The sequence below is a fragment of the Heterocephalus glaber genome, unplaced genomic scaffold (genome assembly GCF_053883595.1).
Source record: "Heterocephalus glaber isolate CG9 unplaced genomic scaffold, H.glaber_assembly_v1.0 deba00001760, whole genome shotgun sequence".
NCBI lineage: Eukaryota > Metazoa > Chordata > Mammalia > Rodentia > Bathyergidae > Heterocephalus > Heterocephalus glaber.
In genome coordinates, this window is record NW_028258457.1 from 680483 (window position 1) to 704719 (window position 24237).

Below are 24237 nucleotides of genomic sequence, written 5' to 3' on the forward strand. Positions count from 1 at the left end.
CCAGACTAGCTTTGAACTTGTGGCAATTCTCCTGCCTCAGCTACCCAAGTGCTGGGATGACAGGCCTGTACCAGCACACCTGGCTTAGTTTTACAGTTTTAGGCTCTATTCATAGGCCCTGTCAGGGGGCCAGGCGGAGTAGATTTCCTATTGTAGAAGGCTACAGGGAATGACTTCAGGTACATTGTGGGCACCCAGCAAGCCACACGCGGCTCTGTCCTTGACCTTTTGGATAGACACCCCCTCCCTGTGCTCCTTTAAGGAAACCCTTGCAGCAGGCACGGCTGCTGGGGCAGGAGGTGCAAGCCAGCACCCAGGCGCTGGGTAGGGCTATCAGTCCTTGTGGAATATTCTTCCCCAGGGTGCAGGCACCTTGAGCTGTTTTTCTGTTTCCTTTTCGGAACCCAGTGTCACCAAGCTACACCTTTTATTTTTTTATATTGAGACAGGGTCATCCATAGTTGCCTAGGTTGGCCTCAAATTTGTTATCCTCCTGCCTCAGCCTCCTGAGTAGCTGAGATGACCAGCGTTTTAAATGGCACTGGTGATGGAACAGCAGCCGCTGTCCTAGGAAGCCACAGCCCAGCATGTTAGGAAATTTAAGCCCAGTTCCAGGAGTGACAGAAGCCCCTGCCGCTCTTTTCCTAAAAGACCCCCGGAGAGCTCTCGGCTAAGACACAAGATGATTCCAATCCAAAGCCCTTGGGTTCAACTTTTTTTTTATTTTTAATTTTTCTCTTTTAATGTCATGCAATAATTCACAGTCCCAAGCCCACGGTTTTCAAACAAGGTAGGAAAAAAAAAAATTTTAAAAAAATTTTTAAAAAAAAGAAAAAAAAAAAAAGAGAAGCAAAGGAATCGGTGGTGGTGGTGGTCGTGGTCTTTTTTTTTTTAATCTCTTCTTTTGTTATTTCAAGCAAGACCAAATGTCAGAAGAAAATGCTTCTTTTTCTCAATCATTAATTTTTTTGTCCTTTTTGAAATTGTTTATTATGATGATTTCTCTTTTAAACTGATTTTTGCAGGCAGTAATAGTAGGGTTCGGTGTTACCAGCAAGCACTCCTGGTCTGAGACGCGTGTGGGGTGTGTCTGGTTTGGGGTGCTGGGTCCCACTGCCTTCCTTCGTCCTCTGCCCTCCCCGAGGCTCCTCTGCCACAGCAACCACCAGCTTCCTCGCTTGCCAGGGAAAGGAAAGATTCCACTGAGATGATAAAACTCATCAATAGAAGCTATTTGTTTTCTCCTCGTTTTTTCTTTTAAAAATGGTAGTGTTTTTTATATATAGATTTTTCCATTTTCCCCAAAGTTGTCCAAAAAGAGCTGAGTTAATTCGAATCCCTCAGCTGTGTGGCTGCTCTGCCCATCCCCCACCCCAGGCCTCCATGAGGGGAAGTCGAGGCTGGGGGATGCCCTGATGCCCAGGAGGGTCTGTCTTGGCCTGGGGGTGCTCTGGGGACCCCCGGCCCCTCCAGAGTCTGGGATCTCCATCGATGGCCGGTTCTCTCCTGGGCCTGGGGTACTGGGCGGGGACGGCTCCTCCTGTGGGGTGTGTGCGCGGGGTGCATGGGGGAGCCAGGCGGGGGACGGGGCCGCCTCGCCCGGACTTAGCACCAGTCGTCGTCACTTTCACTGTAGGGTTCGTGCAGGCCTTTCCGGGAGCCAGGCGCTGCAGGCCTGGCCAGTCCATGGACCGGGTAGTAGCCATTGGGGAGTCTCCGGCCGTGCCGGGAAGGCGAGGTGCAGGCCGGGCCTGCGGCCCGGGGAGTCCTGGGCGATCGCCCGGCGGTCCCCGAGGATGGGTGTCGTGTGGGGGGTGGCACATCATAGGGCCCGGCCATAGCCTCCTCTCCGAGGCCACCGCTGCCACTGCCCAGGCCCTCGGCCTCATCGTAGTCGGAGCCCCGGTAGTAGCTGTGGTGCCGGGGAGCCTCGGGCATGTTTGGACCAGATGCTGGCCACCAGGCCCCTCCGTGGCGACAGGTTCTAGGAGACTCGCTCCGGGCCAGACCGGGGGCTCGCCGCTCCATGCCAGGCGACCGGCTGCTGCCGTGGCCACTCGTGGGTGGCCGTTCCCTGGCCAGGGGCTCGGCTACAGGTCCCGGGTACCTCCGTGGGCCGCTGGTGGCCACCCGGGCTGGCCTGGCCACTACCTGCTGTGGCTGCTGTGGGGGCCCCGAGGCGCCGGCCTTACGGATCACAGGGGAATAGGACACGTGTGGCCGGGGGGTGGAGGGGGTCTGGGGGAGCTGGCGGCGTCCCCGCCTCGGAGTGCTGGTACCAGACGTTGAGGGGGCTGGGCTTCCACTTACAGAACTACTGCCCTACACGAAAATTGAAACAAAGGAAATCAAAACAAAAGATACAACCAAATCAACCGGAAGGAGAACGGGAGGAGACACAAAAGAGGAGGGGGAGCAAAGGAGGCCAAGGAGAACAAATGGGACAGGAGAGGGGACGCGGGGGATGGAGACACAGGGCACGGGGATGGAAACAAAGGAGAAAAGCAACAGCCACAGAGGAGGACGGGAGGACGGGGCGGGGGGGGGGGGAGTCAAAAACCAACACAACAAAGTGAAAAGAGAAATGAGAAATGGAGTTTTGTAAGTTTCGGGGTTAAAATAGCAGAAGTTTCCAAAAATTACTCACAGGCGTCCATAGGACAGAAATCATAATTGAAACGGAAAGGGAAGCCGGGTTAAAGGAAAGCGAAAGGACCACGGTGGCCCCAACTCAAACGTGATCCACAAGAAGCAGCTGTGGGCAGCAGGCGGAGGGATAGCAGCAGGTGGCAGGGGCTGGGGATGGAGTGGGGATCGGGAGGGGCAGGGAGCGGGGTCCGCCCAGCCTGGAGCCTCCCTCGGCCCTGGGACACTGGCGGTGGCGGGGTGCAGGTGGAGGGGGCTGCCCCGGGGGTCAGGGGCCCTGGCCTCAGGTGGCTGGGCTCCCCCGGGGGTGTGGGCGGCCGGGGCCCTCTCCCGCTCCTCTCCTGGGCCTGGTCCCGGCCTGGCTCCCTGACCGCACCCACCTGCCGGTGGGCTGTGTGCTCCCGGCCCTCACTGGGTGAGCGGGACCAGTGCTGGTCGCGGGCGCGGGTACGGCTGTGGTCTGGCCGCTCCCGCTCCGGGCCATAGCGCTCCTTGTCGGGGGGCGGGTGGTGGTGGTGGTGGTGGTGGTGGTGGTGCTGCCGCTGCTTCCTGTCCTTGGGCCGGCCCCTCTCCTGGTCCCGCTCTTTCGATGGCAGTTCCCCGGACTGGGTGGTCATGCTCAGGTCTGTCCCCAAGCCTGGGCCGGAGGGACAGACGGATGGATGGATGGGTGACCACGAGGGAGGTGGGGAGGCAGGGTGGGCTGCGCGTGCCGGAGGCCATCGAGGGGCCAGGTGACCCCGGGGATGGGGACTCCAACAGATCTGGGGCCGAGCCTGGTGAGCATGCTGTCAGCCAGCTAGCTCCCTGCCCAAGCCTGGGTGCAGATGTCCCCTGGTCCCTTGTGCCCCCACCTTCCCTCTCTTTTCCTTTCTTTTTTGAGACAGGGCCTCGCTATGGAGTCCTGGCTGGCCTTGAACTTGTAGTGATCCTCCTGCCTCCGCCTCCCGAGTGCTGGGTGACAGGTATGTACCACTGCACTGTGGTCCCACTTTTCTTCCTCCTTCCAAATTCCATCCTCCTCTGTCCCCTCCCAGAGGCCCCTGTCCCTGGGCCCACCTGTGTCTATGTCGGTGTAGCGGCCCAGGGAGCGCTCTGAGGCCCGGTGGCCCCGGTCACGGCGGCGTTGGTGGTGCCTCTGGTTGTCCTCGGGCGGGACCCGCTCCAGTGAGTAGTCATCCAGGCGTCGCGCTTTGGGTCCCAGCACGGAGGCAGAGCGCTTCATGGGGCTGGTGTCGGAGATGGTCTGGGGGGACAGGCCATAGGTTGGGGTCAGTGGGAGCCATGGAGATGCCCTAATCCTTCTCCGATACACGATGGCTGTGTGGCCCATGGGCAGCTGCCCGTGGTGGTTATGGTGTGGCCATCAGGGACTGGGTCCTGGGGGTGCCACAGCTCCAGGGTACAGCCTGCCCCCCCAGACAGGGTTGCCCCTTTTGGACCATTCTGGGGTCTCCCACCTGTGGCTGCTTGGTCACCCGCTGCAGACCAGGAGCCCAGGCTGCAAGCTGCCCCAGCCCCTCTGAGGGTTGGGAAGCTGGGCCCCAGCTGCCCCACTCAGCACCTCCCTGACCCCCAAGTCTGGCTCCTGATGCCCAGGCCCAGGCTGTGCTATTTGAGGCCCTGGGGTGGGGGCCTCCTCAGCCTGCACCCCTGGGGTCAGGCCCTGACTTGGGGCCCATGGCTCTCCACAGAAGGCAGAAGAGAGGAGTTGGAGGGACACCCAGACACCAGGCTTGCCCAAGAGCCAAGGGATGTGAGGCTGCAGGGCTGGGCTAGGTGGCGGGGCTGGAAAAGCAGCTGAGATCGAGGTGCTGCTGGGGGCTGGGGACTCCCGGCTTGGGGCCCTGAGAGGAGGGGTGGGGGGGTGTGGCCCCTGCACACACAGGACACACACAGGGAAGGGTGAGGTTTGCAGAGCGAGGGTGGGGTTGGGGACAGGGGCAGTGGGCCGGGGTCCCCCGCGGGGGGGTGGGGAGGAGCCGGCGGCCGCAGGGCCCGGTACCTACACTGAGGTTACTCCCACGTGGCCGGCCCCTTCTCCTCTGTCACAGCCCCACGGGATGGTGCACACAGAAAGACAGAAAGGAGAAAATAAATATAGAAGCCTGGAAAGAGTGAGGTGGTGGGGGAAGTGGAGGAGGTGTGGGGAGCAGTGGAGAAGAGAGAGAGAGACAGAGAGAGAGAGAGAGAGGTTTCCATCTCTGGAGGGTGGAAGGGGGTCCCAGGACCTGGCTGGCTGCCCCCCCCAGGTATAGCGGAGACAGACAGGAGACACACAGATGGTGGAGGCACAGGAGACGGACATGGGATGGCTCGGCCACAACCCCGGCCCCTCTGCATGCCATGCTCTGAGCCCGGGTAGTGGATGTCTTGTTCCCTCCCTCTCTTGGCACCCAGCAGCAGAGTCCTGATGCAGGGACTGGGCAGCCACATGCACCAGGGTGTTCCCCTCGCCAAGTCAGAGCAGCCAGAGGCCAGGCTCCCATGGTCCGGGCCCAGCCAGGCACAGTGCAGCCGTCCGCACACACAGGCTGGGAAGCTCATGTGGCGCTGTTCTCAGCTCCACACAGGCGGCTGGCCGTGCCCTCCTGTGTCCCCGGACAGGTGGCCCCACAGCTGACAGAAGCCGGCACACACAGACACACACACCAGGCACACACTCTGCCCACCCTGCAGCCCACAGAGACCAGACAGGGACTAGTACAACCCAGACCCACAACCCGCCCCAGGCACAGCTCGCAGGCCCCAGGACTCATGGGTGCAAGTGTGTGCGCACGTATGGACACGTAGGCATAACCCACGTCTGTGTGCACAGGTGTGCATGTATGTTGTATGTTTGGGGATTCATGTGTGTAGTGGCTTTCCCCCCCCAGCACCAGGGATTGAATCCAGGGCCTTCGCACTGAACTCCATCCCCAGCCCATTTGTATTTCTTATTTTGAGATAGGATTTTGGGACTAAATTGCCCAAGTTGAGCTTGAACTTGGGATCCTCCTGCCTCAGCTTCCCAGAGTGCTGGGATCCTAGGCGTGCCCACCACACTCTGTTGGCAGTTGGGATTCTCCATTGCAGCTCTCAGACTGACAGGTCCTCTTCTTGCCTCACCCCAAATTTCTCCCTCAGCACCCCCAAATAAGACATAGGGAAACTGCTTGGAAGCGACTACCACGCTCAGCCCACAGGGGGTGCCCTTCCCCTGCGAGGAGAATGGGTGCGGGAGGGAAGAGAAGCAAGGCGGTGCCCCCATGAAGGGGCGCAGCGGGGTTTGGGGCGTGCAAGCCCTCACCTGGTTCTCGGCCGGGAGCCGAGGCATGGAGGCGGCCCGGGCCTGGCCCTCCATGGGGAGGTAGTGTTCACTGTCCGAGTAGCCCTCAGTGCTCATCTCTCGCATCTCCACCGCCTGCGGGCAGAGGGGGCACAGGCTGAGCCGGAGCAGAGAGAGGACCCCAGGGGCAGCTCCGTGCATGCAGAGCAGTGAGCTCAGGGTGTGTGGTGTAGGCACTGCCTCCCAGGCACCCAGGCCAGCCCAGGGACTGGGGGTAGAGGGGCAGCAGCACCTGCGGGTTGGGCTGGCTGTTGGGCAGGTCGGAGGGGGGTCCACGCTCTGGGCTCCAAGTGCCAGTCTTCTGGAACATCTCCTTCGCCCGCTGGGTCACCCAGGATGGGCTCTCCTTCACACTGCTGTCGTGAGCCATCCTGTGGGGACAGAGGCCAGGATGGCAGGCGGCACCAGGGGTTGTGGAGTCTGAGCCCAGCACCTCCCTGCCCCATGTCTCCTGGGGGCCATGGTGACACTCACAGGCCTCCACCAGGGTCCAGCTGGGTGGAGGGGAGGGCGTTCTGGCCAGGTCCCCCTTCCTGCGTCGGGGACGGGGGCTCCATGCGCTGGAACATGAGTGGTGTCCGGTTCTGGGCAGGCAGAGAGCAGCCAGGGGACAGATGGAGGGAGTATCAGAAGCTCAGGTGCTAGACAAGTCTTTTTTTTCCCCTTTGAGCTGAGCCCTACATTAAGTTGTTAGGGCTGGATTCCAATTTGGCAATCTTCCTTCCTCAGCCTCCCTAGTAGGTGGGATGACAGGTGTGTACCACCAAGCCCTGCTTTTCAGAAGTATTTCTGGCACCTTCTGGCACTCACACACCCAAGTTTGACCTGTTTGGATCTTTCTTTCTAATCCTCCCTGAACGGGATCCCTTCTCACGGCAGCATTGGTATCTCCCACCTGGTCCAGCGCTGGACGGCTCCTCCCAGGTCTCCTAGCAACTGCCCTTGCTCCCTGCAGTCCTCCCTCCAAAGCCACCAAGGGGCGCCCATGAGCACCCAGCCCAGTGGGCTCCCTCCATTCTGAAACCTTCAGGGCTCCCATTTCACTAGGATCCTCTGTACAGCCCCCAGGGCTGTTCTGCCCTATCATCTCTCCCTTTCTCTCTCTCTCTCTCTCTCTCTCTCTCTCTCTCTCTCTCTCTCTCTCTCCCCCCTCCCCCTCTTCCTTTTTCTTCCACCAACTCCACCTCACCCAAACTCAGCAGGTGAGATATAGCCCCAGGGCCTTTGCACCTGGCATCCCTTTTGCTGAACCCCTTCACATCGCACCCCTTTTCCCTCCTTCACTGGCTCCACCTTTTGCTCCCAGGCTATTTAATTTAGATCTGCTTTTTTGGGGGGGAGGGGGAGGCCGGGGATTGAACTCGGGACCTTGCTCTTGTGAGGCAGGTGGTGGAACCACTGAGGTAAATCCCAGGCTTGATTTAGTTGTCAGAGGGATACTGGTCTGTTTTGCTTTGAGCTGCATCCAGGCCCTGCCATAGCGCCCCCAGAACACAGTAGGTGTTCAATCCGTGTTGCTGGAGGAAGTGAATGGGTCCAGCTATCCGTGCACCTGGCAGGGACCCGTGAGGGGGGCTTGGCCACGCCCCATGTTCTGATTGGTCCCCTGCTCGGTGGTCCTGATTGGCCCCCAGTACCGAGCTGCCCAGTAACCCAGTGCGGTGGTGGCCATGGCCACGGAAGACGCACCTGCTCCTCGCGCATGGCCTGCAGCTTCTTGGCCTTGCTCTGACGGTAGTACTCCATGATCATCATGGCCGCGTAGATCTTCCCCACTGTCAGGTCCGTGGCTGAGGGCACAGAGTGAGCTTACCATGTGGCCCTCGCCTTCCTGCGCCTACCCGGGCCCCGCTTTCCCTCCCCGTCGTCCTGCCTGCGGGGTCACGGCTTGGCCAGCTCGCCCCTTACACTTGTGCGGGGTGACCAGTAGGTCCAGCGTCTTCTGCGACAGGTTGGGCCAGATGGCCATCATCTCCTTCCGCAGCTCAGCGTCCATCTGCTGTTTGTCAGCTCCGCCTGAAACGTGGGCACAGGCAGATCCTGACCTTGGGTCTGGTCACCACGGGGCGGCCCAGAGCAGGCTCAGGCAAGACTGGGGGGCGGCCCCATGAGTGTGGGTCCTGGGCAGGGCCCGATGGTGGCCTCATTACTCTTCGTCTCCGTGCCTGTTTCCCCCTCTCTGAAAGGGGGATGGCAGCCACAGCCTATGCCTCACTTGGTGGTCTGATCAAGAGCAGCTGGCACGCATGCGGCGTGGGGACAGTGTCCCCCCCCCAGGCACTTACTCCAGCACCGTGGTTTGGCTTGTCCCCTGCAAACCCATGTGGTGAGGGACAAAAGGAAGAAACCTAACCCAACTGTGGGGTTCAGATTTGGGGCCTCTGGGAGGTGAGTGAGGTTAAATAAGGTCACCGGTGTGGAGTCCTCGTGAGGGGGTCTTGGTGACTCTACGTTCTCTTTGCGGTACTGGGGACGGAATCCAGGGCCTCGTGCGTGTGAGTGCTCTACCCCTCAGATGCGCCCCCAGCCCTTCTTAAAGTTTTATTTATTTATTTATTTTTGGTACCAGGGATCAAACTCAGGATCCCCGAGACAGGGTCTTGCTAAATTGTTCAAGCTGTCCTTGAACTTGTGATTCTCCTGCCTCAGCCTCCTGAATAGCTAGGATTACAAGTGTGTGTCCACCTCATGGTATTTTTTTTTCGTTCTCTTTCGTTCTTTTTTTTTTTTTTGAGACTGAGTCTCACTATAAATTCTGGCCTTGAACTCACTATATAGCCCAGGCTGGCCTTGAACTTGTGGTGATCCTCCTGCCTCAGTCTCAAGAGTGCTGGGATGACAGGTGTGTGCCACCACACCTGACTTCACTTTCTTTCCCCACATGGCCACAGAGTTTGGTGACACAGATTTCCTGTGGTCCCTGGGGCCAAGCTGAATGTGGTGGAGCTGGCTGGATTCAGGTTGGGAGGGCCAGGCCATTGGGGGAATTAGCACCACCCTCTGACGGTCTTTTCTTCCCCCAGGAATTCATTATTATGGTGGAATTCATTATTATGCCTGCCACTATCATGGCTAAGAGAGGTTCCCAGGGCCTGTGCAGCCACTTCTTGGCAATTAGGAAGGAAGAGAATATTTCCCATTAAAAGTGACTCTTAGGCTAGGTGTGGTGGCACACACCTGTAAACCAGCACTTGGGAGGCTGAGGCAGGAGGACAGGAAGTTTGAGCCCAACCTGGGCAACTTAGTGAGGCCCTTTCCCAAAATAAAAAAGTAGAAAAAGGCGGTGGGGGTCGGTTGTTGCTGGGGATGTAGCTCAGTGTGATGACCCTGGGTTCAATATGCAATACCCAGTACTGGAAAACAAAGTGACTTTCTGGGGAAGGGGAGGTGTAGTGAGGGATTAGTTATTAGGGACAAATTTACAACTAGGAGGAATGAATTCTAGTATTTTATGCTACAATAAGGTGATTATTGTTTAAATGATATATATTTTAAAATAGCACTGGGTGTGGTGGTGTACGCCTGTAATGGCAGCACTAAGGAGGCTGGGGCAGGATGATTGCGGTGAGTTTAAGGCCAGCCTGAAACACAGAGCAAGACCCTGTCTCAACAAAAGGCCTGCTGTCCTCAGAAGAGGAAAGAACCTGTGAAGAGGAGCAAGAGGGCGCCACTAAAAGCCAAGAAGCAAGACAGCAGGAAAGACCACACCTGCCAGCGCCTTGGGCTTCTGGCCCCCAGAACTGGAAGTTTCAGCCACTTGGCCTTCGGGGCTCAGTTCTGTTGGCTGTCAGACAGGTGTGCCTGCTCTCAGCATGGGAACAAGTGAGGGGTCATGGCAGGGACCCTGGACTCAGCACTACTGGCCTTTGCTGTGGGGCTTCCTGGGCACTGTGGGACGCAGAGCAGGAACGTGGCTTCTGGCCACCAGATGGCAGCAGATCGCCACCTTGGGGCCCACCTTTTTTTTTTTTTTTTTGGGGGGGGGTGGCACTGGGGATTGAACCCAAGGCTTTGCACTGAGTTACAGCCCCAGCCCTGTTTTTATTTTGAGACAAGCTTTTGCTGAGTCACTAAAGTTGCCCAGGCCGGGTTCAAACTTTTTTTTTTTTTTTTTTCTGGTACAGGGGATCAAACTCGGGTCCTTGCCCTTGTGCAGTAGGCAGCGAAACCACTGAGCTAAATTCCAGGTCCCTGGCTTTGAACTTTTGATCCTCCTGCCTCAGCCTCCAGAGTGCTGAGATCACAAGTGTGAGCCACCACAGTCAGCTAATTCTCTTCTGGTGATTGGGTTTACATTAACTGGCGAGTGGTCAGAGCTGGCCTTCCTGCCTGGGGTGGGGAAGACCAGAGAGGGGAGAGTGGAAGGGATGTGGCCCTGGGAAGGGGGCTTCCGTGTGCAGGCACAATGTCTGGGTGCAAAGGAAACATGATGGAGATCCTGAAGGATGGAGTTAGCCCATCCCCCAGGGGCCTCCCAGCTTGCCTCAGAGGAGGCTCAGCATTCTCAGAAATCAGACAAAGTGGGTGTGCTGGAGTGTGCTCAGTGGTGAGTGCTTGCCTGGTCTGTACAAGGCCCTGGGTTCCACCCCCAGGACTGCAGAAGAAAATAAATAAATTAAAAAAAAATTAAGCTTGTGATTCCAGGTCTCTGAGAGGCTGAGGCAGGAAGGTTGTAAGTTGGAGCTTGGCCTGGGCAATTTAAGTGATTCAGTAGGACCCTGTCTCAAAATAAAGAATAAAAAAGGCTGGGGAAGTAACTCACTGCAAAGCGCTCGGGCTCAATCCCCTGTATCAAAACAAAATAAAACAAAACAGAAGCAAAGTAAAGCCAGCCAGGAAAGGGAGACCCCAGTCCTATGGCCCCAATGAATTGGCTGCCAACACCTGGATTCGCAAGTTCAAGCCCAGCCTGGGCAACTTAGTGGTTTAGCAAAACCATGTCCCAAAATAAAAAAAAAAAAGGGCTGGAGAGGTAGCTCAGTGTGAAGGCCCTGGGTCCAATCCCCAATACTATGAAAAACAAACATCCCCCTAAATCTGTGGTACTTGTTCTATGGCTGTTAATGGTTTGGCTTTGAAATGCTCCCCAAAACTCGTGTGCTAAGGCATGGCTGCGATGGGCTTTGGGAGGGATCTAAACACTGTTATCTAGGGATGCCCTCACGGGGCAGTCCTGGTCTCTGTGCGAGGTGTCCCCAGGGAGGCACAGACGGAGGTCTCGGATTGCCTGGGCCACAGGGCTCAGAGGTGTGGCCTGGAGACTGGGCTGAACTTGTCCATGGACTCCTCCCTGAAACCCACCCACTGATAGCTCACAGCCACAGGGGCTGAGGGAAGACATGGCCCAAGTGGTGGTGGCGGTCACCCGGGCTAGGCCTTCAAAGGGCAGTGCATCTGGTTCCTGGTTCCTTCCTTTCTCTCTTTCCCCTCTCTCTGCTTCCTGGCTACCAAGATGTGAGCAGCTCTGCTTCCCAAACCCTCTGCCATGATGCTCCTGACTTGGAGCCTGGGACCAAGGATTGAAGCCTCTGATACCACGAGCCAAAGTAAATCTTTCTTCCTGTAAGTTGCTTTTCTCAGGTATTTTGTCATAGTGAGAAAGCTGACTACCACAGTGGCATAGACAGCAGACACGGGCACTGAGGTTCTCAAAAGTGGAGGTAAAAAAGCTTTTGCACAGCAAGTGAAACCACCAACAGAGTGAAGAGACAACCCACAGAACAGGAAAAACTTTTTGCTAGCTGTTCCTCAAAGGATTATTATCTAGAATATATAAAGGAGGGAGAAAGGAAGGAAGGGACAAGTAAAAAAAGTGAAAATAGAAGGAAAAAATGGGAACAAAGCTTTTGTACATAGAGGGAGGGGTCTTGAGGGGACGGGGAAGGGAGAGAAAAGAGGTGTATCATGTACAGGTGCAAACTCCCTATGATGAGTGTTATCACTATGTATGCCTAAAAGGTACTAATAAATGTTTTGCTATAAAAAAAAGTGGAGGTCAAGGGTTCTGGTGCAGATGGACCTCCCAACCTCCCAGGACATGACTGTGCCATTGTGTCCCAAGATGAGGGAAGCACTGCTCACCTTCTGCTTCCTTGCCTGCCTGGACTGACAGACCCCCAGCCCTGAATGGTGACTTGCACCCCACTGCCTGGCAAGTCACCTGCACAAGCAATGTCCACCAGGGGCCAAGCAGGGGCTCCAAGTCCTCTTCCCCTCCCTCCCACTGTCCCTTGAGTATTACCCTCTTGCATCGGATTTATTAATTATGTGCTACTGAGATGGATCCCCATGCCTTGCTGTACCACTGAGCTGCACCCCTTGCCCTTTAAAAATTTTATTATAAGACAGGGTCTCACTAAGTGGCCCAGGTTGGCTTCAAACCTGTGATCCTCCTGCCTCAGCCTCCTGAGTAGCTGGGATGACAGGCTTGCACCACTATGCCTGGTTGAAACCTCTGTTCTTTACAAAATACCTGGTCTGTGACACTCAGTGACAGCCAGGTCAACCTGAAAGGAACAGGTGTCCCCTACGCTCCGCTGTCCCTCCTAACGAAGGATCTTCCCACCCTCGGTGGGACCATCTGCTCAGCCCTTGCCACTCCCATCTCTCTGTCCTAGTTTTCACTGATGACCGTTTGTGCCTCTCTCCACCCTGCAATGCCACTCACTTCCAGGTCACATCCAATCCACTCTCAGGCCTCCGACATCCATGTGGGGACTTGGACCCTGACCTGCCTACCAAAGCTGCCCTGGTCACAGTGCACAGTGGTGACTGCTTCCTCTCAGTCTGTCCTGCCTGGGGACCCTGTCCACTGCCTCTTTGTCCCCTTTAGGGATGAAGGGAGAGCCCTGGCCTGGACATTTGGGGATCTCTCTCTCTCCTCTCTGCAGCACTGGGTATTGAATCAGGGGTTTGGCTTTAAGCTACATTCTCAGACTTTTTTTTTCTTTTGAGACAAAGTTTTTGCTAAGTCACTAAGTTGCCCAGGGTGGGCTGGAACTTTCTTTGTTTCATTTTTTAGACAGGATCTCACTATGTAGCCCAGGCTAGCCTTGAACTTGGCAGTGATCCTCTTGCCTCGGCCTCCCTAATACTGGGATTCCAGGCATGTGCCACCATGCCCAGATAGACCGAAACTTGCACTCTTCCAGACTCAGCCTCCCAGAGTGCTGGATGACAGACATGCACCTGGCCAGGAAGTCTCGGGTCACGTAGCCTGTGTCATGCAGGGGTTTTTGGGGGGTTTTTTTTGGTACTGGGGATCGAACTCAGGTCCTTGCACTTGTGCAGGAGGCAGCAAAACCACTGAGCTAAATCCCCGGCCCCATGTGTCATGCAGTTTGGACTCTGGAGGGCCGGGGATTTAGCTCAGTGGTTCTGGCACCTGTCTCAAAAGCGCAAGGTCCCGAGTTCGATCCCCAGTACCAAAAAAATAAAATAAAATAAAGGGGGAAAGTTTGGACTCTGGATCTCCAAAACTGTGAGCTAAATAAAATCTTTTTTTTTTTTTTTTTTTGTACCAGGGATTGAACTTGGGACCTTGAGCTTTTGAGGCAGGTGGCAGAACCACTGAGCTAAATCCCTGGGCCTAAACTTTCCCTCTTTAGGAAGTATCCAGGCTCAGGTATTCCAGGGCAGAAATCAAACTGATCCAGGGCCCCAAGGTGCCTCTTCCCTGTCTGTCATCCTCACAGTGGCCAGCAGGAGTGTGTTCAGGGGTGGACCCTACAAGGCCCTTCCTCCCTGAGGCCAAGTCAGGGCCCTTTATCCTCCGCGCTCATTCACTCCTGCCGCAGGGCCTTTGCACACATGGCCTGGGACCATCCCCCTATATCCGTGCAACCTATCCTCTCCTTCAGGATCTTCCCGGGGCGCCCCTGGAATGTAAGCCCTTGCGGGGTGTCTGGATTCTCTGGATTTCCAGCTGGCCTTGCTTTCCCATCCTGCCTGCTCTGCCCTTACCCTTGGCAATCTTGATGTCCAGGGCTGTGCGGATCAGCGCCATGAGGGTGGAATTGAAGTGGACAGTGTTGTCATCAGCGACGGGCAGGTCCATCCGCAGGAGCCTCTATAGAAAACCCCAGGGGAGGGAGGTCATTCTGACGCCCCCTGCCTGGGTCCCTGTGAGCCACACCCACCCTGCCCAGGGAGCCCCAGGAAGAACTCTGAAGGCAGCACAGCCCTGCTCTGGCCACCTGTCCCACCATGAATGTCCTGATGCTCTCTGGGACCAGTGAGGTGGATGCCTGGGGCTCTTCCGTGATCCTAAGCTCCATTCTCCATTTTTTATTTGTGGTGCTGGAGATAGAACCCAGGGCCTTGCACATGCTAGGCAAACAAACGCTCTACCATTGAGTGTCATCCCAGGCTTTTGAAAAATTTTGTTTTGAGACAGGGTCTCCTTCACTTGCCCAGGCTGGCCTGGAACTTGAGAGCTTCCTGCCTCAGCCCCCTGAGTCACTGAAATCCCAGATATGCACCATTACACCTAATTCACCTCTGCCATTTACTTAACTTAATTTAATTTTTGGGGGGGGGCACGGGGGCTCACACTCGGGACCTTGTGCTTGAGAGGCCGGTGCCGGAACCACTGAGCTAAATCCCTGGCCCTCATTTTATTTTTGACACAGGGTCTCACCCAGGCTGGCCTTGAACTAGCAGTGATCCTCATGCCTCAGCCTCCCAAGTGCTAGGATTACAGGCACGTGCCACCGTGCCCAGCTCCCTTCCTTTTCTGGTCCTCGGAGCTAACACTGCCAGCGTTGTCCCAAATCCTCATCCTGCCCCCAGAGTTCTTCCGGCCGGCTCGGATCCATTCTGACCCCAAAGAGAAAGCGCACAGGCCGGGTCCCAGGAGCGCATGCAGCAGCCAGGCAGAGGGTCCAAGACACAGCCGCCGGCTCCCACCCGCCCCCTGCTGGCCGGGATGGGGCGGACGGATGGCAGAGGGTGGTCATTCCTGGGGAAGCGCAGGCGGAGGCCCCCGGGGACATGCAACGAGGCCAGACACTGAAGGAACAGACAGGGCGCATGCGACGAATCTCGAGACTCAGTCATAGCTCCATGGGAAGTGTGTCGGGGTCAAGGCCGGGCCTGGCTGTCTGCGGTAGCGGGGAGAAGGGGTGAAGGGCATTCCTGTGGCTCGGGGGAGGAGAGTCCCTGTGTCCCAGGCAGGGGCTCTGTCCTCCGCGCTGAGGGGCTGGGGGTGGGGGGTACTGGGTGGTGTGAACCAGCTCCGGCTGGAGTGGCACGGAGATGAGAGTCAAGGGCAGGTTTGGGGCTGGCCAGGGGAATCAGATACACACTGGTAGAAGACACAGATGGGAAACAGGGTAGGGGATAGTAAACGGAGAGGAGGATACAATGTGGGGGTTGGGAGCAGGACAGGAAGGAAGGCAAAACGTACAGACAAGGGGGTGTGCACAGCTGTGCATGTTGGGCACGGAACAAAGGGATCCCTGTTCTATTTTTGCTTTTTTGAGACAGGGTCCCCCTATAGAGTTAGGCAGGCCTTGAACACTGTAGCCCAGGCTAGCCACGAATCCTCAGCCTCCCAAGTGCTAGGTTTATAAGCATGTGCCACCACACCGGGCATGGCTCCCTATTTTAGAAATAATTTTTTTTCCATAGTGGAAATTGGACCCAGGGCCTTTGTATTGAGCTACATCTGAAGCCCTTCGACAAATTTTTAAACTTGAGAAAAGGTCTTTCTAAGTCATTATGTTGCTCAGGCTGGGCTCAAACTTGTGACCCTTCTGCCTCAGCCTCCCATAATGCTGAGATTATAGGCATGTGTGACCATGCTCAGCTAGATTTGCATGTTTAATATGACAGCTTTTTCCTAGATAGCAGAAGTGTCTTTTTTCTCACCCTATGGGTGTATTTCCAGTGAGGTGTTCTGTGGAAAGACTTTTTTACACCCCCCCCCCCCCCCGCCAAACCTGCAGAAACCAGGAGGGGAGGGTTCTCCTTCCCTCTCACAGCTTTCAAGTAGAGGCCAAAGAAAAGGACAAGAGGGATGCTTGAGGGGTGGCTGGAGGGTGAGGAGCCAGAGCACTCACAGACACGGGAGGGTGGGTGGGGAAGGGCTACAGGGTTAGCTTTGGCAAGGGCGGGCCACCGTTAGGGTCACTTCCAGGGGGTGAGTTGCGGGAACAGAGCGTCTGTCTGTGGGCGCCGAGGGAGAGTCCAGGAAAGGGTCTGGGGGGCCGGGAGGCCCCTGGCCCTCAGCCAGCATGCAGCGCCCCTGGTCCGCCGCGGTGCCTGCCCCCCAGGCCCCTCAGGCCCTGCCAGGCAGCGTGCACGGCCTGCGTCTGTGCCACCGTCTGGGGTCCAGCTGTGCCTGCTGCTGGCTGGAGCAGTGGGAGGTGTGTGGGGTCCTGGGGGCGGGGAGAGCTGCAGGGAGGGGAGAGGAGGGGAGGCTCTGTCGGTCCCCCGAGGCCCTAGGTCAGAGATCAGCTTCAGGTGTGTGTGCTGGGGACTCAAGGTACCAAAGATGGGGCCCTCGCCTTCTCTCGGACCGGCATCCCCTTGCCTGGGCATGGGGCCGCTCTGGGTGGGCACAGACCTGACTTCGACTGCCCTGGGGTTCCAGTTTGGTGGCCCGGGGTGCTGGGGACCTGGGTGCTCCCTGCCACCCTCCCCGGGCTTGTGGCCATAATGGAGTCTCAGAACACATAGACACTCATCAAAAGGACGGACATTGTGCTGCTGCGTCAAGGGATGGTCATGACCCAGGTACTCAGGAGAAAAGAAAAAAGGAAAAAAAAAAAAAAGGAAGAAGAGGAGGAGGAGGAGGACGGCTGGAAAAAGATTCGGCTAGGTGTTTCTGATGAGCACTGAAAAATCCCCAGTGCTGGGCACGGGTCGGCAGAGATAAACTACCTTGTATGCCACTCGGGCCGGACACTTCTTCCCCAGCCCCAGGGGAGGAGACATGTGTCTCAGCATCTGATACATGTCCGGGTATGGCATGCGGCCCCTGGCAGCACCGAAAACAGAACACGGGTGGGTGGGGACGGGAACCAAAGGGGAGCGGTGGGAGAAACAGAAGAGAGGAGGGGAAAACCACAGGAGCCGAAAAAATAGAGAAAGATGCAGAAAATGATAAAATAGATATTTCAAATAAATGGAAAAGACGAGGGAAAAAATGGGAGAAAAGGTAATTAAAAATTATTATTTCACTGCTCACCAGCAGGGAAGAGAGAGAGAGGGAGAGGGAGATTGGTCAGATTCAACTTGGACCCTCAGCTTTACTTCCGGCAGAGGGAAAGGAGGGTTCTCCTGTTGGATTTTTTTTGGGGGGGGGGCTTGAGACAGGGTCTCAGTACGTTGTCCAGGCTGACCTCAAGTCAGGATCCTTCTGCTGCAGCCTCCCAAGTGCTGGGATGACAGGCATGTGCCACCATGCCCAGCTTCATGGTCATTTTGGTTTTTTTTGAGACAAGGCCTTGCTACATAGTTCAGGCTGGCCTTGAACTCACTATGTAGCCCAGGCTGGCCTGGAACTCACAGTGATCCTCCTGCATCAGCCTCCTGTGTGCAGGGATGAAAGTGTGCACTACCATGTCTGATTTTTCATGGTCATTTTTTAAGTGGGGCCAAGTTCTCTGGTTGGGCTGAGGCTGGTCTCTGAGGGGGCCTAGGCGGGGAGGGGAACTGGAATGGGGGAGGGCAGTTGGGGGCTTGGGAAGCCAGGGGTGGAGGAGGGGAGAGTGGAGGTGATGGTGGGGGGGCAGTGCAGAGTTTCGATCCCCCAGGATGTGTCTGATTTGGGGTGCCGGTGAGACCCCGGGATGGGCAGCTTCAGCTAACAGCAAGCAGGGATGGCTGAAGGGAACAGAGAGATATGTTCCATGCTTCATTGAGTCTACATGGCGGCATTCTGGTGCCTAAGAGAGTTTTCTAGTTTAATGCAAGAAAGAGCGCTGGCTCTGTGTTGTAGGTATATATATATATATATATATATATATGAAATATATATATTGAAGAACCCCAAGCCACACTCATTCCATTGATGCTAGCAGGTTTTAGTGGAAATCAAACCTTGCAAGCAACCCTATGAGGACATTTCTTGCCTAAGCCGAGAGGGGGAGATATTACTCGCAATAAACTGTACATGTCCTTATAATGAATGCGGCCGCTGCAAGGAGAAGAGAGGGGTTAGTGGGGCGAGGGAGGCGTGCTCACACTGGCTCCCGCACGCAGCAAGGTTAGGGTGCCAGGCGCTGGGGACTCCTGGTGTGGAGGTGGGCAGTCAGGGGTCAGCCTCTGACCACGTGCCCAGATGCTGCCCAGAGACTCTGGTGTGGGGCAGGGGGCTTGATCTGGGAACGCTAGGGGCTCTGGGATGGGAACGCCTTCCCCGGGCTCTCCCTGCCTCTGCCTCCTGTGCAGTCTACATGGGCTGCATTGGGGGGCTGGTGGAATAGAGGAAGAGGGGCCAGGATCCAATTGCTATGACCTAAAATCAAAAGAGGAAGAGTTAAGAATCAGGCAGAAGCAAAGCCCCAGCCCTGTGGCTCATGCCAGCCTCCAGTCTCACCATCTAGGGCTGCAGGAATGGCACAGGCCACCTCTACCCTGTTTTCCTCACAGGGCCAGAGGAAGGTGGACGCTACAGCCTCTGAAGGCCCCCAGCAACCCTCCTCCAGGCCCCACACCCAGCCTGAACTAGAATCCTCTGCTGGAGGCTGGTGCTGTGCAGGAGCTTAATACAGGTGTATGGGCAGCTGCTCTCTGGAGCCCTCCTGGCCAGCCGAAAGGGGCGCTCTTGCTCCTTGGAGACCGGAGAGCTCTCTCTTCATGGGGATGAACACAGAGACACAAGGGCCCTGAGCTCCGTCCCAACCTGGCCTGTCTGACCACCTGCTGTCAGCTGCTTCCTGTGGTGCTGAGGAAGAATCCCAGGACACCACACAGCTAGACAAGAGCTCGACCACTGAGCTAAACCTCAGGTTTTGTCCTGAGTTTTAAACTTTTTTGTACCAGGGATTGAACCCAAGGTCTTAACACTGAGCTACATCCCTAGCCTTTTTGTTTGTTTTGTTTTGTTGTTTTGAGACAGATCGGCCTTGAACTAGTGGTGATCCTCCTGCCTCAGCCTCTGGAGTGCTGGTATTATAGGTGTGTGCCAGCATGCCTGGTTTTACTTTAAATTCTAATTTATTTATTTTTATTTAAATGTAATACATGTAGATGTTAATAAAGAAAATGATAAAAAGCACTCTTCTATAAAAAATAAAATTTCATAACAAAATAATCAGAGAATAACAATAGTTAATATGCTGTGTACCATAATCTTAAAAGAATGGCCAAAATGTTACTCAGGGTCATAGACCAAAAAAAACTCTCTTTCTTACAAAAGAGATAACAGCACAAAACTTTCTTTTCAATGAACTAAATAAAACAAATTATCATGTCTATTGAAATATGTTTGAAATAACAGAGTAGAGAATTTGAGGAATTGTTTGAACTCCCTACTTCCTATTTCTCTGTCTATATTTTGCTCTTTATTTATATGTGTATATATTTTGAGTTTCACATACGAGAGAAATCATGTGATGTCCGAGCTTGTGTGTCTGATTTCCTTAACACTATGTTCTCAAATTGTATCCATCTGCCTACCAAGGTCTGCTCCACCCTAAATCCTGAGCTGGGCTCCAATGTTGTCTCTTCTGCCCAGTGTGGGCTACATCCCTCCCCACTCCCCGGCCTCCTGGCAACGGACTGCAGTGCCCTTGGCTAGGCTGGGGGCTGGGGCTCCGCTGCCCGGTCCTGACTCCCACCCTCCTTCCCTTGGCAGCCTGGGGTTCAGGCAGGGAGGCTACCCAAGCCTTCCACCTGCTGAGTGTGAGGCTCAGGGTCCTCATTCCTCCTCTGCACTTGGCCGGCTAGGTCCCTGCTCGGATCCAGGGACTCAACGCCCGGCATCTGGGACCTGACCCAGCCCGTGTCCCAGCCCCAGGGAAAAGTGGGCAACGTCGCTGGGAGATTCAAGGTGACTCCTTACCAAGCTGCAGGGTCGTACTCAGCCCAGACACGCACGTACTCATCCAGGTGATGGGGGCCCAGGATGGAGGAGTCACGGGTGAGGTACTCAAAGTTGTCCATGATGACCGCCACAAAGAGGTTCAGCATCTGGGGGACAGGGGTGGGGGTGCGGGGGGACGGGGTGTCAAGAGGAAGCACAAGGAGAGAGAGTTGGGGTGGGGAAATGCATCTCAATGCATGCTTGCAAGTGCATGGGGGCAGGGGAGATGGGAAGGGTGGGGAGCCGGACGGAGAGAAACAGACACAGGAGGGATGGGCAGAGAGAGGAGGAGGGAGAGACAGACAGAGATCCAGAAGAGATGGGGGAAAAGAGATGAGACAGGTGGAGAGGGAGAGATACAAAGACTGGCAATGATGAGAAGTGACAGAGTTAGAGGAGGGATCTGTGACTCGTGGCAGTACAGCCACGTTTGTCCTCTGCAAGGCCAGCCAAAGTGAGCTGTTTCCCTGGGTCTCCAATGGGGGACATTTTTGGTTGTCACCATGAGGGCACAGGGCACTACGTGTGACTGGTGCCTGGTGGGTGGGTATCTGGCACCCCGCAGCACTGGGGCAGCCCCGGACAGGGTGTCCTCCAGCCCTGGGTCAGTGCCGCTGAGGCTGAGCAGCTCGGGGGGTCCCTGCATCCCAGGCTGGCTCAGGGCAGATCTCCAGGCAGCAGGAGATCTGATTTGTCCTGGACAAATCCAGCCTGTGGAGTTGGAGCCATGCGGAGGGACAGCTCTTTGCACATCCAAAGCCTCACCAGAAATGAGCAGAGGAAGATGAAGGAGACAAAGTAGAAGTATGCGAATTCGTTGCCGCAGTCAGCAGTCAGGATCCCGGAGTTCTTGTCGCATGGTTTCCCGCTCAGACAAGACAGCATGATATTGTGCCAGGCTTCCCCAGTGGCGCTCCTGGGGACAGGGGGGGTCAGGGACCTGCACAGCGCTGACTGGGCCCTTTCGCGCAGGAGAGCATACACGCAGCAATAAGCGTGTGGGCTCTGGGGCTAAACGTGCTGGGCTCAGGTCTCAGTGAGGTAGGAGCAAGAGCAGGGACAAGGAAACCCCAAGAAGCCATGGGGCACAGGATGGAGAAGCCATACAAAGCAGAAGTGTTCTCTGTCAAAGCATCGGAAAGCCAACAGGTAAAGGTCACCCTGTCCGCAACACATCCAGGAGTGAGCAAGCCCGAAAACCCGTGGTCCTGGGCTGATCCAATCTCATCGGTTTTGTGGCTTTGACGCTACCCCGTGGACTCTGATGCCTTGGTGCTTCCTCTAAAACCCTTGTGTGGTCAGAAACTCCCCCTCCCGACGGGTGGCTGAGGCAGGCAGCCACTGGGCCATGGTTCTGTCAATCTCCAGCTCTAGATCCTCCCATAATCTCTGGACCTGCAGACCTGTCTGCCCCTGTAGGGCTGTGAGCTCTTCTCCCTGGCTCCTCTCACCCACCCTGACGAGGGCATCGTTGCTTCTTCCCTTTTAATAAATCTTGCTTTTTTTTTTTGAGACAGAGTCTCTGTATAGTTCAAATTGGCCTTGAACTTGCAGTGATCCTCCTGCCTCAGCCTCTTAAGAGCTGGGATTTCAGGCATGTGTCCCCACACCCACCTATAATCTTTTTCTTTTGGTACTGGGGATCGAACTCGGGACCTTGCGCTTTCGAGGCAAGCGGCAGAACCACTGAGCTAAATCCCCGGCCCACCCAACTATATTCTTACTCTTTTTGAGCGACCTGCACAATTCTTTATTTGGGACACCAAGAACCTAGCAGTGACTCCCCAGGACTCTGCATCTGGCAACACCAGAAAGAGCCCCTGTCTTTCTTAGCAGTCCCCTGGGTGACTCTGCTGTGGCCACACTGGGCTTCTCATTGTCTTCACACGTGCCAGCCCCACTTGGACTTTTGCACTGGCTGTGCCCTCTGCCTGGCTGCTCCTGTCCAGCTACCCGCAAATGTCACACAACGGAGAGGTGCACCCTACTGATCTCCATTCCTTTCTTTCTGATGTCAGATGAAAGTTTTCTGTTTACATTGTGGCTAAATATACACACTGTGCAATATACCATTTTAATCACTTTGAAATATACAATTCAGTGTCATGAAGCATCTTCATATTATACGCAACTATCACCGTTATCCATCTCCAGAGCTTTCTCATCATCCCAAACAGAGACTCTGTCCCCATTAATCACTAACTTCTCATTTCCTCCTCCTCCAGCCCCTGGCACCTGCTGTCCTACTTGCTGCCTCTAAGAATTCCCTCATTCTGTGTACATCACACAAGTGGTGGTGTGTGTGTGGTTTTATTTTTTATTTTTTCGAGACAGGGTCTCCCTATGTAGTTCAGGTTGACCTTGAACTCACTATGGGGCCCAGGCTGGCTTTGAACTTGCAGTGATCCTTCTGCCTCAGCCTCCTGAGTGTTGGGATTGTAGGTGGGCGCCACTACAACTAGCAGTATTTGACCTTTTGTGTCCCCATTCTCTCCTGATCTTAATTTTTATCCCCTTGCTCCCAAAGTTTTTAATCTCCCTGTAGTATCCTTTATAATTAGTTTACCAATTTTCTGTCTTCCCCACGGGAACACAAACTTCCAGAGTGCAGAACGGGTTTTTCTCTTTTCCTGTCCCGTGTTCCTTGCTATATCCCACACACTATAGCAGTGTCTGGCACACAGTAATTGCTCCTCCGCCTCCATTGAGGGATGGAGGGACTCTAACGTGCAGGCAGGGTCCAGAGTCAAAGATCAAGGCTCCGAATCTGTATGTCTCCACCTCCAGGGTGGCCAGCAAGTCAACGTGATAATACCGGGAAAAGGACTTCCGGGCCCTGGGCTCCTGCCCGGCCTGGTTCCTTGTGTCCCCATTCCCATCCCAAACCTCATCAGAGGAGCAAGATGGCTTCGAGGAACTGAAAGAGGTCTGGACACGCCCTCACCTGAGGGGAGGAAGAGGACAAGTCCCAGGGAGAGACCCAGAACAGACCGGGGAAGCCATGCCCCCGCCAGAGTAGGCTGACCCCCCTCGATGAAGCCACGCCCCCTCTCACCGGAAGAGAAGCATGAGGGCCTGGAAGAAGGTCCGAAAGTTGTTGTGCTCAGTGATTTGGAACTCATCCTCGTCACTGTCTTCATCCTCCCCATCTATGCCAATGTTGCCAAATACCTGGGGAGGTAGAGGATGACAGCCAGGAGCAGCCACGCCCCTGCCCCTTTCCACCCCGTGGTTCCAGGAAAACCCAGGTAAATCCCTATGGTTGTCGCCGTTTGGGGGTCCTTGGACCCTTCCCTGCCTAAGGGTGCTGCCCTCCTGGGGAGGCTCTGGGGACCTCCGGGATTTGGCACTCACCTGCATGCCGATGATAGCGTAAATGAAGAAGAGCATGGCAATGAGCAGACAGACATAGGGCAGGGCCTGGTGGGAAAGAGGAAGACAGTGAGGAGGGGCTGTGGTCCCTTAACCACACCCTTTCCTTCCCTGTTTCCTGGCCACATGCCGGCCAGTCCTTCAAGGGCTGGTGGGTAGCTTTGAGGGAGACTAGCAGAGGGCCTTGGAGGTGTGAAGACAGGGCAGGGGCAGGAAGTTAGAGCCAGTGGAGAGCAGACCCTCAGCCAGGCTGCACCACAGAGGTGCTTCTGGCCTGACTGCCACGTTCCTCCCTGCACAGGGAGCCTGGGGCACAGGCAGGGCAGGAGCTCACCTTGAAGGACTGCACGAAGGTCCAGAGGAGAATTCGGATGGTATAACCCTGACGGAGGAGCTTGATGAGCCGGGCGGCCCGGAAGAGGCGGAGGAAGCTCAGGTTGATGAAGTTATTCTGGGGAGACGGGAAAAGAGGGGTGACCATCCACCCACCAAGAGGGGCTCAGACTTGTCACCACTCACAGAGGCCCCTACATGAAGCCAACCAACAGGAATAAAGCAAGCCAGACCCCAAATAAGGAGGGAGAGGAGAGAAAGCACTATTAATGCAAATGGAGCAGAGGAAAAACTCGAAAAAAGGAAGGAAGTCAGAGGGGAGAGAGAGGGAGGGAGGAAGAAGAGCATCAACTCAAAAGCATACGTCTTCCCTGCCAGCCCCACCCACAATGGGGAAAAGGAAAGAAAAACAGGGAAGGAGGAGAAAGAAACCAGGGGGCAGGAGGGAGAAATAACAAAAGAACAATGAAAAGAAAATATATCCGAATCATCCAATCAGGAAAAAAATCGAGATGGTTTTTGTTTC

At 55.5% G+C, this 24237-nt stretch overlaps 1 protein-coding gene across 8 annotated transcripts in view; it reads right to left on the minus strand.

Moving 5' to 3' along the window:
* Positions 1 to 702: 702 nt before the first annotated feature.
* The window catches only part of Cacna1a (calcium voltage-gated channel subunit alpha1 A), a 306123-nt gene continuing 282588 nt past the window's right edge, over positions 703 to 24237 (minus strand). For 3 of the 8 annotated variants that reach the window (XM_004872431.3, XM_087201435.1, XM_021250437.2), the window contains 16 exons: positions 23713 to 23829; positions 23361 to 23426; positions 23062 to 23177; positions 20772 to 20922; positions 19986 to 20113; positions 18020 to 18116; positions 13937 to 14042; positions 7883 to 7990; positions 7664 to 7764; positions 6449 to 6558; positions 6207 to 6345; positions 5936 to 6049; positions 4656 to 4691; positions 3706 to 3892; positions 3027 to 3283; positions 703 to 2322 (listed from right to left, as the gene is read on the minus strand). In XM_004872431.3, coding sequence (XP_004872488.2) covers positions 1606 to 2322; positions 3027 to 3283; positions 3706 to 3892; positions 4656 to 4691; positions 5936 to 6049; positions 6207 to 6345; positions 6449 to 6558; positions 7664 to 7764; positions 7883 to 7990; positions 13937 to 14042; positions 18020 to 18116; positions 19986 to 20113; positions 20772 to 20922; positions 23062 to 23177; positions 23361 to 23426; positions 23713 to 23829 — 2550 coding nt within the window. In that variant the 3' untranslated portion in view covers positions 703 to 1605. Of the gene's footprint in view, positions 2323 to 3026; positions 3284 to 3705; positions 3893 to 4655; positions 4720 to 5935; positions 6050 to 6206; positions 6346 to 6448; positions 6559 to 7663; positions 7765 to 7882; positions 7991 to 13936; positions 14043 to 16858; positions 16956 to 18019; positions 18117 to 19985; positions 20114 to 20771; positions 20923 to 23061; positions 23178 to 23360; positions 23427 to 23712; positions 23830 to 24237 lie in introns of all 8 variants that reach the window. The other 5 variants (XM_004872432.3, XM_021250436.2, XR_015447494.1 and 2 more) reach the window with 4 other exon arrangements.